We start from the raw sequence: 13,217 nt of genomic DNA on the forward strand, positions 1-13,217 counted from the left end.
CTCCAAGTCAAAGGATTATTGAAAATTTAAGTATTTTTCTTCATTTTAATTCAGATGATCATCTGTCGTTTATTGTTTTTCTCCAAACTAATTGTTCATTCAATCATTCTAAATTATCATGAAAGTTTCCGACAGGAAATCTCGTAAATCCTTTTTGAAAAATTGTGTAAATCTTACACCGAATGCCATGAGATTGTGGCACCAGTTTTGAACTTAACTTTCAGACTTTCTCACCGGATTTCTCTGTCCAGCTAGAATTATTGTTTTTGCGGTTCGCGAGAAAGTCGCAGCTGTTGGGAAATGAATCTGGGCCTGGGGACCAGGTTGAGTTTTTAATAAAAATAGCTCAATGATTCAATGAAGCCCAATATTTATTCTGTATTCAACTCTCTGGATATTTCAGGATAGGGAGACTATAAGAGACAGAGGAGATTGAGGGAGTGTTGGAAATTTGTAAGGCCATAAACCCTTATCATCTTCTCCTTCCTCTTCCTAAACCCTTTCAAGAACGGAAATTGAGGGTTTTAGCAGACGAGATTTACTAATAATTCACTCCATTTTTATCCTTTGAACCCTATCTATCCATTAATCTATCTATCTATCTTTATCTTCACCACACTGACTGACTTCAGGGAAAGAAATACAATTCATTTTGAATAATAATGGCTTCTATAGTAGGTGTTTCTTCACTTTACCAGTTACCATCTTCATCTTCATCTTCTTTTGTTAAAGTAGTGTTTGATTCATCCTCTACTCCATTTCTATCTCTAGTTAGAAGAAGTTGTAAACAGAAACTTAGAATAAAACATACTGTCCCCTGTGCAATTGCTACTCCTAATTCAGTCTTGAGTGAAGAAGCTTTTAAAGGTCTTGGTGGTGGTGGTCGAAAATCTGGTTTCTCATCAGATGATGATGTTGTACCTGAACAATTATACGACCTTGATGATGATGAGGATGAGGATGTTTCTGAAAGCGATGGTGAAAAGAAAGATGATGGTGATGTTCTTGCTCTGGATAATTTGGGTTTGCCTACACCTCTAGTTGAAGCTCTTGAGAAACGTGGTATTACTCATCTTTTCCCTATTCAGGTATAACCTAAATACTCCAAAATATTTAATTTTTTGTTTTAATTTTGTTTATAATTCAATTGTGTAATTAGTTGGTAATATAAATTTTGCATGAATTTACATGTTCTTTTATGTTTTAGAGACTGAATTTTGATCTTAATTGTTCATTTTTAATTTGTTGTACAATTAGAGAGCTGTGTTAGTACCAGCTTTGGAAGGTCGAGATATCATTGCCCGTGCTAAGACTGGGACAGGAAAAACGTTGGCCTTTGGTATCCCTATTATTAAACGTCTTACTGTTGATGATGAAGGAAGAAATATCCCAAGGTACTCACCTTATCATACTTGTTCAAGATAGAATTTGTAATGCTGTGTTTAATTATATTGTTATGATAATGTTGATGTGTTAATGTCCTAATTCGTTAGTCCATATTTGTGTGAAGGCGTTCGGGCCGGCTTCCTAGATTTCTAGTGTTAGCACCGACGAGGGAGTTAGCTAGCCAAGTAGAGAAGGAAATAAGGGAGTCAGCACCTTACTTGAATACAGTCTGTGTTTATGGAGGAGTTTCTTATACTTCCCAGCAAAATGCACTTTCCCGAGGAGTAGATGTAGTTGTAGGAACACCGGGACGTATCATCGATCTGGTTAAAGGTAACAGCCTCAAGTTGACTGAAGTTGAGTACTTGGTCCTTGATGAAGCTGATCAAATGCTAGCTGTTGGGTTCGAGGAAGATGTGGAATGTATCTTGGAAACTGTTCCAGCTCAACGACAAAGTATGCTTTTTTCTGCAACCATGCCTACTTGGGTGAAGAAGTTGTCAAGAAAGTACTTGGATAATCCACTGACTATCGATCTGGTAATTCATCTAATTGCTTGTCAAATTCATTTTTAAATTAGTTCGATTATCCAAAGAATTTTGTTCTGATCAAATCAAATTACTATGGGACTATAGGTTGGTGACCAAGATGAAAAGCTGGCAGAAGGGATCAAATTATATGCGTTACCAGCAACTTCAACTTCTAAGCGTACCATTCTCAGCGATCTTATAACGGTACTCTTGGGTCACCCATGAAACGTGTTGCATGTCATTCATGTCACATAGCCAAAAATGTTATTCATTGATGCATCTCCTGTCCTTGCTCAATTAAGGAATCCTCATCAGCCCTGCAACGGCCAAGTATTTTGACAAATTAGGTCTTTGCTTGGAATACCGTTATAAAGTGTTCCATATTTTACCTATATGACCTTTTTTAGATCTGTACAATATGTGCAACCAGCAACCCTTATATTTCCAGTCTCTTACTCTTTTCTTCATTTGTCACATTTAATATACTGTATGCCAGAAAACGCTTCATGTGGAATTTTCCTGGCATAGTTGTATGAACTCAAAGATTCTTGAAACCTCCAGGAAACCAATTGTTTCTCTGAACTATTCTGTGCATATTTTTCAAGATGTTAATTGTTTTGTTCTTCCATGAGTAACAGAGTAAGTTAGCATGCTTTCTAACAAACATTTCCAATCACTAATGCTTCTTAAAATTTCTCAGGTCTACGCGAAGGGTGGGAAGGCTATTGTTTTTACCCAGACTAAGCGAGACGCTGATGAGGTTTCAATGGCTTTAACCAGTAGCATTGCATCAGAGGCCCTGCATGGTGATATCTCTCAACATCAGCGAGAAAGAACATTAAATGGTTTCCGTCAAGGAAAGTTCACTGTGCTTGTAGCTACAGATGTTGCAGCTCGTGGACTTGATATCCCCAATGTTGATTTGGTGAGTCGGGTGGTTTAAACTATACCAGTCTATCATGGATTATTGTATTTATTTGTGGTTCTGTATTACTAAACTGAAAAGGAGACGCTTCAGCCTTAAGAATATTTTTAATATTTTCAACTCTTTATATCCGTTTGGCAGTCTTAACTTGATCAAACATGCAGCTAAGCTAAAACAATAAAAGCTTTGATTCTTTCCTCAATTAGTGGCTAGTCATGTTAAAGGTTCTGCTTTTCCTCTCTGCAGATTATACACTATGAATTACCCAATGATCCAGAGACCTTTGTGCATCGTTCTGGTCGAACAGGACGTGCTGGGAAAGAAGGCAACGCTATTCTTATGTTCACTAGTAATCAGAGAAGAACTGTAAAGTCTCTTGAGCGCGATGTGGGCTGTCACTTCCAATTTATATCCCCACCAACTATCGAGGATGTGTTGGAAGCTTCATCTGAGCAACTCCTTGCCACTCTCAATGGGGTTCACCCACAATCTATAGAATTCTTCACTCCAGCTGCACAAAAGTTGATTGATGAAAAAGGAACAGCCGCTCTTGCCGCTGCTCTGGCTCACTTAAGTGGTTTCTCTCAACCCCCTTCCTCTCGTTCGCTCATCAGTCATGAAAAGGTACAGTATTATCCTTATCATGTCTTTATATTTCTCACTTTGGAATCCAGAAATGTTGCTAATATTTTGCTCGTATTTTGTAAATTTTTTCGTGTAGGGATGGGTGACATTACAGTTCACTCGCGATCCAAGTGTTGCAAGAGGGTTTCTCTCTGCCAGAACTGTCATGGGTTTTCTCTCTGATGTTTATCCTGCTGCTGCTGATGAAATTGGAAAGATATCCATAATCGCAGATGAAAGGGTACATATCAACAGATGTTGCATTTTCTCATTACTTTTTTCTGTCTTGAAGCTCATTACATTTGTACATTAGTTGCGGAACCCTTTTCCTTCTGTCTCATTTGAGTTATCTCAAATATGTAAAATCATAAGAAACTGCAGTTTCTGGGGATTTTTCTAGCTTCTGTGTTTTTCTAGTGAGCCCTTTATGCACACCTTGATTCTTGTGTTAGCTTAGAAAACATTATATCCAATCTGGTTACGCACTAGGTTTTCCTTACATCACATCTTAGTGTCACATGTATTTTTTAGTGCAAACTCTTAATTGTAACGTTCGTTTTGTTGTAACAAATATTTTATTATTTCAGATTCAAGGTGCCGTGTTTGATTTGCCAGAGGAGATTGCAAAGAAACTGTTGAGTAAAGAGATACCTGCTGGGAACACCATATCCAAGATCAGCAAGGTTGGTTTCTAAATATCCCGCCACTACTGCTTCCATGTGAAGTTGTTGTTAAAGTTGGTTAACAAGCTAGTACAATCACTAGGTTAACAAGGTTATGTTATTCGGACATCGTATTGTCCTGTATATAGTGTAATCCATTCTCTGGAATATTATTCAATTATCTGTATCTTAAATGCATTTTTTGCTGATTCGCAGTTACCCACGTTGCAAGACGATGGTCCTCCAAGTGACAACTACGGCAGATTCTCTAACCGTGATCGAGGTTCCCGAGGAGGTTCTCGGGAACGTGGAGGAGGGTTCAGAAGTTCTCGGGGAGGTTATGGTGGTGGTGGACGCAGCTCTGATGATGAAGGTGGATACCCCCGACGTGGAGGCCGTAGCTTCAGATCGGATGACAATTATTCAAGAAGCTCTAGATCCAGTGGTGGTGGGGATGATTGGCTAATTGGTGGTGGTAGTGGTAGAGGACGACCAAGCAGGTCATCATCTTTCAGGGGTGGCAGGGACAGGTAGTCTTATCTCTGGTTTTTCGTTTTGTGATTGATAATTTTAGCACAATGGGGAAAAAAATGTAACTGTTTTTATCTCAACATTTGTTCGCCTTAATCAAAATTTGAATGGTTAGTGCTTTCCTATGTTTTGCCGCTGATGCACAATTCTGTTGTTGCTTTTGTTCTACTGTGACAGTGGTTTTGGAGGGGCGTGCTTCAGTTGCGGACAGTCTGGACACAAGTCTTCAGAGTGCCCAAGCAAGAGATCTTACTAGAGAGTCCTCTCACTCTTACCGTTTCCCTTCTCGTCATGAGGCTCTTATAATTCAAAGTCAAAATCAGTCGGAGTCTGCATCTGCTGCTATGAAGGGTAAAGGCAATCTATATTTTGGCCGGTGATGTTGTGATTTCCACAGCTTTCGACTCATAGCACAGTCCCTGGGGATAATAATTGAAGAATGACGGGCCGAGTTGTCTGTATCTGTGGCTGTGTATGTATATGTATTTGTGCACCATTATTCCTGTAGTTTTGCCAAGGAAAGAGGTGATGGGGAATTCACTGTGGTTGGTGGTGCAACTGCTTAGGATTGGATTTAGCTTTTTCATGTCTAAGATGATTCTTAACTAGTTTTTTTCTCATAATAAAGATATAGTTTCTTTACCATTTTTTGCTGGTCTTAAGCGTCAGACGTCACTTTCATCGTCAGCTACTAATTCTGATTATGTGGTTTTGACTTATAGCTGCTCTTAAGCCTGGAGTTGTTTAGATACTATAGGCCTTTATATGCTGTAAAAGTTCACCAACGTTTATTTTTAAGCCTACGAGTTTTTGCCAATGTTTGACTAATGCCTCTGGTTCTTAAAAAAGGAGCAACATGTATATATATGAGATCGAGTTACATGAGAATGCAGAAAACTGAAAATATGACATAACGTTTCCCTCAAGTTCTTAGATCATAAACTTTCTTGATCTGTTGAAATCAGTGACGGTTATGGAGGAGTCTCAATGGGCAGTTAAACATGTAGCTGTATATATTAATCAGCAAAAGAATCACATAGAAAAGAAGATGAAAATCTTTCACTTTTGAATCATCATTTACTAACTTAAGACTTGAAAAGTTTTTTGATATTAACGGGGAAAATGTCTTTGGTATCGCCATTGAGCAACCTATTTGCAATTATGGCATTAGCAGCATCAGATGGATGGTATGGATCCCAGAATATGTATTTGTCACGGTTTGAACAAACTCTCGACTTTGGACCGCATGGAATTACGCCTCCAAATCGACCTGCTACGGAGCAGCATGCCGAGTTATAATTTTCGAAACCTGCATTTGTTAAAGCAATGCAATTTAGTATAACTGCATATGAGCGAAAGAAAAATGTACTTGATTCGGGTTTGAGTAAACCTTACCATATGATTGATAGTTTTCAATGAGATCAGCGACAATGCGGTAAACATCTGCATATACAAATTTGGATCCAGCAAGTTTGGAGCTCAACTCGGCGACAAGGCTCTTCAACTTCTTGTTAAACGACAATGCCATTTGATTCGGTAAGGCGACACATGAATCTCCTGACAAAGGATTTACATCCCTCTGGTATGGGATGCAACCAATTGGTCCAACATTGACAACAACAATCTTTCTTGCACCCAAGTTAAACAATCTCTACACAAAGACAGAAAATTCGAAAACATAAACATATGAGAACAACAAAAACCACATGATTTTGCAACTGTGTTTTAAGTAATCAAAATGAGGATTAACTGGGAAACTCTTACTGTTAGCTGAAGCCTGTATCTTGAAATTAGTGTATCAATAAACGTTTCAGGGGATATCAGTTTCTGCTCAGGAATCGAGAGAACAGGAACTAAGTAGTTGTTAAGGAAATCATTGGAACCCATTGTCACAGAGAAAAGTGCTTTGGCGAAAAGTTTCGAAGCCGCTTCGGCACCAATTCGAGAGATTATATATTGCCTCGTATTAGCAAAGTTATCTAGTTGTGCATCCAAGTTGATTCTTCCAACCTATATCACAAAAATACAGAGATAGTTCTAAAATGGAAAATACATTTGAATACTGAAAGCACACTAGAGACTAGAATAGCTTACGAAAATCTTGCCGGTTTCGTTTAGAATTCCACCTCCACCTGATGCATAACTGACACCATGAAGAACCACATCTCCAACTGTAGATGGAGCCAAGTACGGAGGAGTAAATTCTTTCACACCCAATTCTTTACCTGCAGAATGACAACAAACTGTCATCAAGCCATACAAAAATACAAACACAAGAAAAAGAGGAAAAGAAAAATCTAACACATATATAGAACCACTAAGAACACTAACAAACCTATAATGTCGACAATCGTTCTTCCGTTCGTATAACGACCAGTAGGCTTTCCAAAATCAATCCCATTAGGAACATAATTAGCTTTGGAGAGTGAAACAATGTAGTCATTGTTTCCAACATCAACTAATGAATCTCCAAATACAAAATTGGAGGGAAAACTCTGTGCTAAAGTACTAGTCCCAAACAAAACTTGCAGAAGAAGAACAAGAATATGATAATATGAAGCTAAACCCATTTCTCAAAACCTGGATTATCACTTAATGATAGTAGTCTTAACCTCAAATAAAGAGGAAAAAAATGAGCTCCCTAAAGAAAAACAAAGAACTCAAAAACAGAGAAAAAAAATGTTTGATAGGAGGATGATGTTGAAAGAGAAGTGAAATAATGAGTATACAAAAATGCTAAGCTATTTATGTAGGAACAAGTAATGTTACTTTTAGAGAGAATGAATGAAGTATGAAATCTGTTGGAAAGACAGAGAACAACATACTCCACTTTTTTCAATGGATGGTTGATGTTGATGAATCGTGTAGTACTAGTAGTTGGGAAGAGAAATGGTGCATTCAATTGATTCTTTGCAGATAACATTAGTATTAATGGTGGAAGGAAGAGAAAGAGAAATTCAAAGTGTAAAGAATTTTTGATAAATCATGCTGTTTTTGATGACTTGAATAATGGGAAGTGACTGAGCATTCAACTTGCTAAATTTGGTGATGCAGTGTATTGAATTGGATTTACTGTGGAATTTGTTATCACGGTTTAGTCTTACTCTAGAGTCTAGTCTAAGCCTATGGCAAGGTTGTGGACAGTGGACCTGCAGGATCTAAATGGCATTCCAATTGCACGGATTTGTTGGGTGCCGCGCTCAATTTTAAAATTTTAAATCTAGAGCTTAAACCCGTTGTTTGACTTAAAGCCGGGTTCATTTAAGAATCGGTGGTACAATTTTCTTTTTTTTTTTTTCTTTTTTTTTTGCTAAATTTATTTAACAGGTGGATGTGCTATCACCGGCATACGTGCGGGACAACCCAATAAGAACAAAGACAATGGGATAGACAAATGAGCAGAATTATCCATTCCCATCACACAATGGGATAGAAAATCCAAGAAAATAGATGGGCAAACGCTCAAATTTGGGAGTTTGCCCATCTCATCTCAAATTAAGCCGAGCGTCTCAAATGGAGATGAAAGGTTTAATCTGAGAGGTCATCCCATTATAGATCGAGCCACGGCTCTTATTGAGACGAGGCGCGTTTCATGTTGATACGATCGGTCTTGTATAAGCCGATAACGGTTATATTTATTCAGTGGTCATAATCTCACTTCCTATAAATTCAATCAATTTCAATTCCAAAACCACACATTCTTCACCCAAAATTTCTTATATTTTCATTCAATCTCTTAATCTCAAAAAAAGTAGAAAAAAATATAAAAAAAAAAGTTTCTAAAAAAATGGCCAATTCATCACAAAACCAAAATACTACAAGTCTACAACAGAAAATTCTTCACAGAAAACTTGCGGTCCGAAATATAGTTTGGATGATGATAAGGCTATTTGCAGAGGTTATGTAATATTTACTCTTGATTTTATCGATGGTGCTCAATAACATCATAACTCTTTGGGGGGGGGGGGGGGGGGGAATTTATAAACAATTTTGTTAGAAAACTAGAAATATACAAAAACGTGATGGTTCGGGGTTGTTGAGTCGTTTTAATGCAACCAGCAAAGACGTGAACATTTGGGTTACTTTGGTGATGCAAATGGCTCGTCAAATAGGGAGTGCATGTAATATTTGGTAATTCACATTTCAAATGGTTTAATTGATCTTTTACAATTATTCAAACTGCAACATAGAAAAATAAAGAGGAACCGCAAAGAAAAAACACTTTGAGTTTCAAGCACGAAGCACGTTTTCACATCCTCAGAAAGCTGGACCGATATAACCCCGATTTGTTGTATGGATATCAAGCACCAAAAGAATCACCTTAGGAGACTACAAATGTTTATCAACAACCTGGGTCTCCTTATTTTTCACCAGAAACAAACTCAAATGCTAATCCCAACACTAGAGGTTTCCCACATGGTAACTCTAATCTTAATATCAATGGAAATGCAAATAGGCCCGATGAGGCGGGTGTCAAAAAAGAAAAAAAAGAATCAGAAAGGCAGCTCAAGATGCCGAACAATCATCAAATTCAGAATAAAACCTTCAAGAATTTTTTGAGAAAAAAAACTGATATTGTTAAAATAGTAGAGCATAAGAAAATGGTTTCAAAAATGAGAAAAAATCATAAGGTTGTTGAACATTGATTTGTTCAACGCGCACATGAGAGGAATCATGAGAATGGACACGTCAAGAATGAATGCTGCACAGTTACAATTTTGGCAGGATGAATTTGATGAAGTTCAAGTACAAAAGGCACGCCAAGGCCAACAACAATTAACTTTGATTATGATGAAAATGACTTAGAAGAGAATAAAAATGAAACTACTGCCATTACAATTGTTTAGTTTGAGTTTTAAATTATGAATGCAATAGTTGGTTTTAAATTCAATGTAATCCTTAGTTTAAAATTCAATGTAACTTTTAATTTCAAATTCAATGCTTGTCTATTCCAAACTACACAAACCATAAAACAAAAACAAACAAATTCCTGTGAGGATTTCTTCTTCTGAATTCAACCTAATTGTGCACAGTGAGATCTCCCCTTAGTCTTAAATGTAAACCTTTGTTTTGAATTATCTTTTCTATCATTCTATAGTTCTTGCGTGCACACCATCAAGGGTTTGAACTTCATTACTCAAATTTTTAGCTGGATAACTTATCCAACTGGTATCCCCTCAGGTCTCTCCTTGGTTACCATATCATGCAAAATGACGCAAGTGAGCAAAACCCTATTCATGTCTATTGATTTAAATGAATGATATGATCCACAAATTCTATGTAACTTCCTCTTCAAACTTCCAAATGCTCGTTCAACGTCCTTCCTACATGACATCCGCTTTCCTTTAAAAATATCTTCTAGAAAGGTGCTCCTCGGCTTCGGGTAACTCACTGTAAGCTTGAAAAAAAGTTGACCACGCTGGATAAATTCTATCAGCCAGAAAATACCCCATCTTATAGTTGTTGTCATTGACAATTAAATTTGCATCTGAAGCATTTCCTTACTTCAGTTCTTCAAACAAAGGAGATTTTTGCAAATATTGATGTCTTTATTTGAACATGGGAGTCCAAAAAAATCATGTCAGAACCAACAACCATAAGAAGCCATCACTTCTAGAACAACAGTTGGTTTGAGTAGTGTCCCTTATACTTCCCTTGCCAAGCATAAGCACATCCATGTCGCACCCAATGCATGCAATCAAGGCTACCTAGTATTCTGGGAAATCCTCTCTATGCATTTTGAACTAGTAATCGGTCTACATCATCTTGAGTTGGTTGTCGTAAAAAAATATGGACCAAAATGGTTGACTACAGTTTCGCAAAACATACCAAGATTTTCGTATGATGTTTTTTTTTTTTGCCGTACGATTGTACTCATCACAGGCATCCGCTGGCATACCATAACCTAGAATTTTTGGAGCTACTGTGACCTTTTGTTCAGGACTATGTCCTTGCATATTTCGTTCATCAAATTGATAGTTGAATTTAGGGTTTTCCCGACAAAGTGCTTAGGCTGCCGTGACCCGATAACCAAGTATTGCGGCATACGAAAGCGCCATTGAAAATCTTCGCCGGAGTAAACATACCCGTTGATAAACTAATCATGCATCATTTTTTGATGTCATTCCTCTAGAAATCTCCACTTATATCTTCTTGTCAATATTGCTCTCGGTTCTGGAACTCGAGGTACCTGGGACATGTATAATTGTATCATGGCGTACGTTAAATTTTTCTCTTCATCCGAATCTTCATCCATCTGATTCTCCTGAAGCATCCACTGTTGTTGTTGTTGGAGATATATCAACGCTATAGTCTGTGCTTCCTCATTTTCCAAATTAGGATCCATGAGAAGTAAATTTGATTAAAACTACTTAAAACAAGGAATATATTAATGGAAGAAGTTTGATGAAATAAATTCGATAGATGGTATGAGTTTATTGTTGGATGGAAGATGATTTATATAGGTATAATAGACATAAAGCAGTTAAATTTAACAATTAAAAATATATACGTTATCGTCTGAGACGAAGACGACCGCCCCAAACTAGGACGAGTGGTATTATTGAGGAAAATTGGCTTTACATTGACCGATATGTATTTCTCCCACTGTAAGATATTGGGTTTGTCTATCCACCTGGACCCTAGAATAGTGAAATTTCCCGTAACTTACAATGGATTTGACCAATGTAGCCAAGAGTTACCACTATGGTAGCAAAATTCTCTAAGTCATAACTATTGCATACAACAAATGTGCATCATGCGTTAGCTAAGCCACGACACATGTAAACTGAGTACCTGGCCAATTATAATTGTTCCTTTCTTTATTCGAAAATTGCACAAGTATTTTCATCTCCTAATTTCCTTGTGCACCTAGATGGATCCTAATAATATGCCATTTGGAATCACATTTTCAATACTTCAATAGAAACATAATCTTCAGAATTCATGTTTAATGTAAAGTAATACTTATAATTGAAATTGGAATGTTAAACTATAACAAAACACCATGAAATAAATGTAACCAACCTTCAAATGATGCTTCTTCTACCCTTGTAACAAGTAAGATACAAAGATTTGAGGTTCTTCTCTAATAATCTTCAAATTTCTACCCAATTCTAAGATTGGAAACTAGAAGATAATAGATGCATCTCTTACAAATTGAAATTTCTACCCAATTACAAATTGGAAATAACAAAGTGTTGGAGGCTCTTCTCTTAGGAAGGATTTTAGGGTTCTTACACTACTTTTCTAAACAAGCAAAACTTCGAAACTATAAGAGCTAGGGTTTAAACAATAAGTAGTAAACAAAAAGGACAAAGATGGGAAATAAGGGAAAGTAGGGGGTAAATGAGTAATGACGATAAAAATGGCATAAATGGTATGTGTAAACTACCATTCTGCATCATCCTTCACTCCTTAAGTGAAATTCGCCCTCGAATTGTCCATCTCTTCATACATAGCATTGTCACCCCAATATGGAACCATGTGCGCAACATTAAAGACGTCGGGCGTACGAATTGAACTTGGTAAGTTGGGTCGATAAGCATTATCATTTATCTTTTCTCCAATTGTAAATGGTCCAATCTTCCTTGCCTTGGGCTTGTTGTACTCACCCAAGGAAAGCATTCTTTAGTAAGAACCGCATAAACAAGATCTCCTACTTCAAACTCAACCACGCGTCGTCGTTGATCAACCTTGTTCTTGTATTTCCGTGATGAAGCTTCTAGATGCTTTCGGGTGCTTTCATGTATAAGGTGGAGTTGAGAAACAAAGTCTTCCGCCTTAGCATTTGGCCTTTTCAAATCCGGTACTAAAGACAAGTCAAGTGGTACTCTTGGATTGAACCCGTACACCACCATGAATGGTGCATAACCACTACTCCGGTTCACCGCATGGTTGTAAGCAAATTACGCCTTGCATAAAACTTGGTCCCATGTCTTCAAATTACCCTCAACCAAACAACGAAGAAAATTACCCAGGGAACGATTTACCACTTCGGTTTGTCCATCCGTTTGAGGGTGATAAGCGGTGCTAAAACTTAAATTGGTCTTGACCAACATCCATAAAGTACGCAAAAAATGCCCCACAAAACGACTACCTCTACCCGAGACTATGGAAGAAGGAAGACCATATAAACATTAAATCTTTTTTTTTAAAAAAGTTGAGCTACCATGACCGCATCCGTTGTCTTTTTACAAGCAATGAAATGAGACATTTTGGAAAAACGATCTACCACTACAAATACTGAATCCATACTTCTTTGAGTACACGGTTATCCCAAGATGAAATCCATGCTCAAATCTTCCCATAGACGAGAAGGAATAGGAAGTGACAAGTATAATCTCGCATTAGTGGTTGTTCCTTTAGATACTTGACATATATGACATCTCTTCACATATCGATGAATCTCCTTCCACATTCCCGGCCAAAAGTATGAGCTTGAAACCAAGTTCCAAGTACGAGTAGTCCCCATATGCCCCTCATCGTGAAGCTCCTTAATAATTTTCAATCTCAAGCTTGATTGCGGAATGCAAAGACAAATTTTCCAATAAATGTACC

At 37.4% G+C, this 13,217-nt stretch overlaps 2 protein-coding genes across 2 annotated transcripts; one reads left to right on the plus strand and one right to left on the minus strand.

Moving 5' to 3' along the window:
* Positions 1-425: 425 nt before the first annotated feature.
* Positions 426-5,303, plus strand: LOC113358083 (DEAD-box ATP-dependent RNA helicase 3, chloroplastic-like). Its single transcript, XM_026601593.1, has 10 exons — positions 426-1,088; positions 1,258-1,394; positions 1,511-1,925; positions 2,022-2,120; positions 2,617-2,841; positions 3,088-3,465; positions 3,563-3,706; positions 4,053-4,148; positions 4,344-4,657; positions 4,836-5,303. Exons 1-10 carry the CDS (start codon positions 663-665, stop codon positions 4,912-4,914), a joined length of 2,313 nt encoding a protein of 770 aa, XP_026457378.1. The 5' UTR covers positions 426-662; the 3' UTR covers positions 4,915-5,303.
* Positions 5,304-5,505: 202 nt separating this feature from the next.
* LOC113358084 (GDSL esterase/lipase At4g16230-like) lies at positions 5,506-7,345 on the minus strand. Its single transcript, XM_026601594.1, has 5 exons — positions 6,994-7,345; positions 6,753-6,883; positions 6,423-6,668; positions 6,054-6,309; positions 5,506-5,967 (listed from the first exon to the last, which is right to left on the minus strand). Exons 1-5 carry the CDS (start codon positions 7,226-7,228, stop codon positions 5,744-5,746), a joined length of 1,092 nt encoding a protein of 363 aa, XP_026457379.1. The 5' UTR covers positions 7,229-7,345; the 3' UTR covers positions 5,506-5,743.
* Positions 7,346-13,217: the final 5,872 nt, after the last annotated feature.

The sequence above is a fragment of the Papaver somniferum genome, chromosome 3, assembly GCF_003573695.1.
Source record: "Papaver somniferum cultivar HN1 chromosome 3, ASM357369v1, whole genome shotgun sequence".
In the NCBI taxonomy this organism is placed as follows: domain Eukaryota; kingdom Viridiplantae; phylum Streptophyta; class Magnoliopsida; order Ranunculales; family Papaveraceae; genus Papaver; species Papaver somniferum.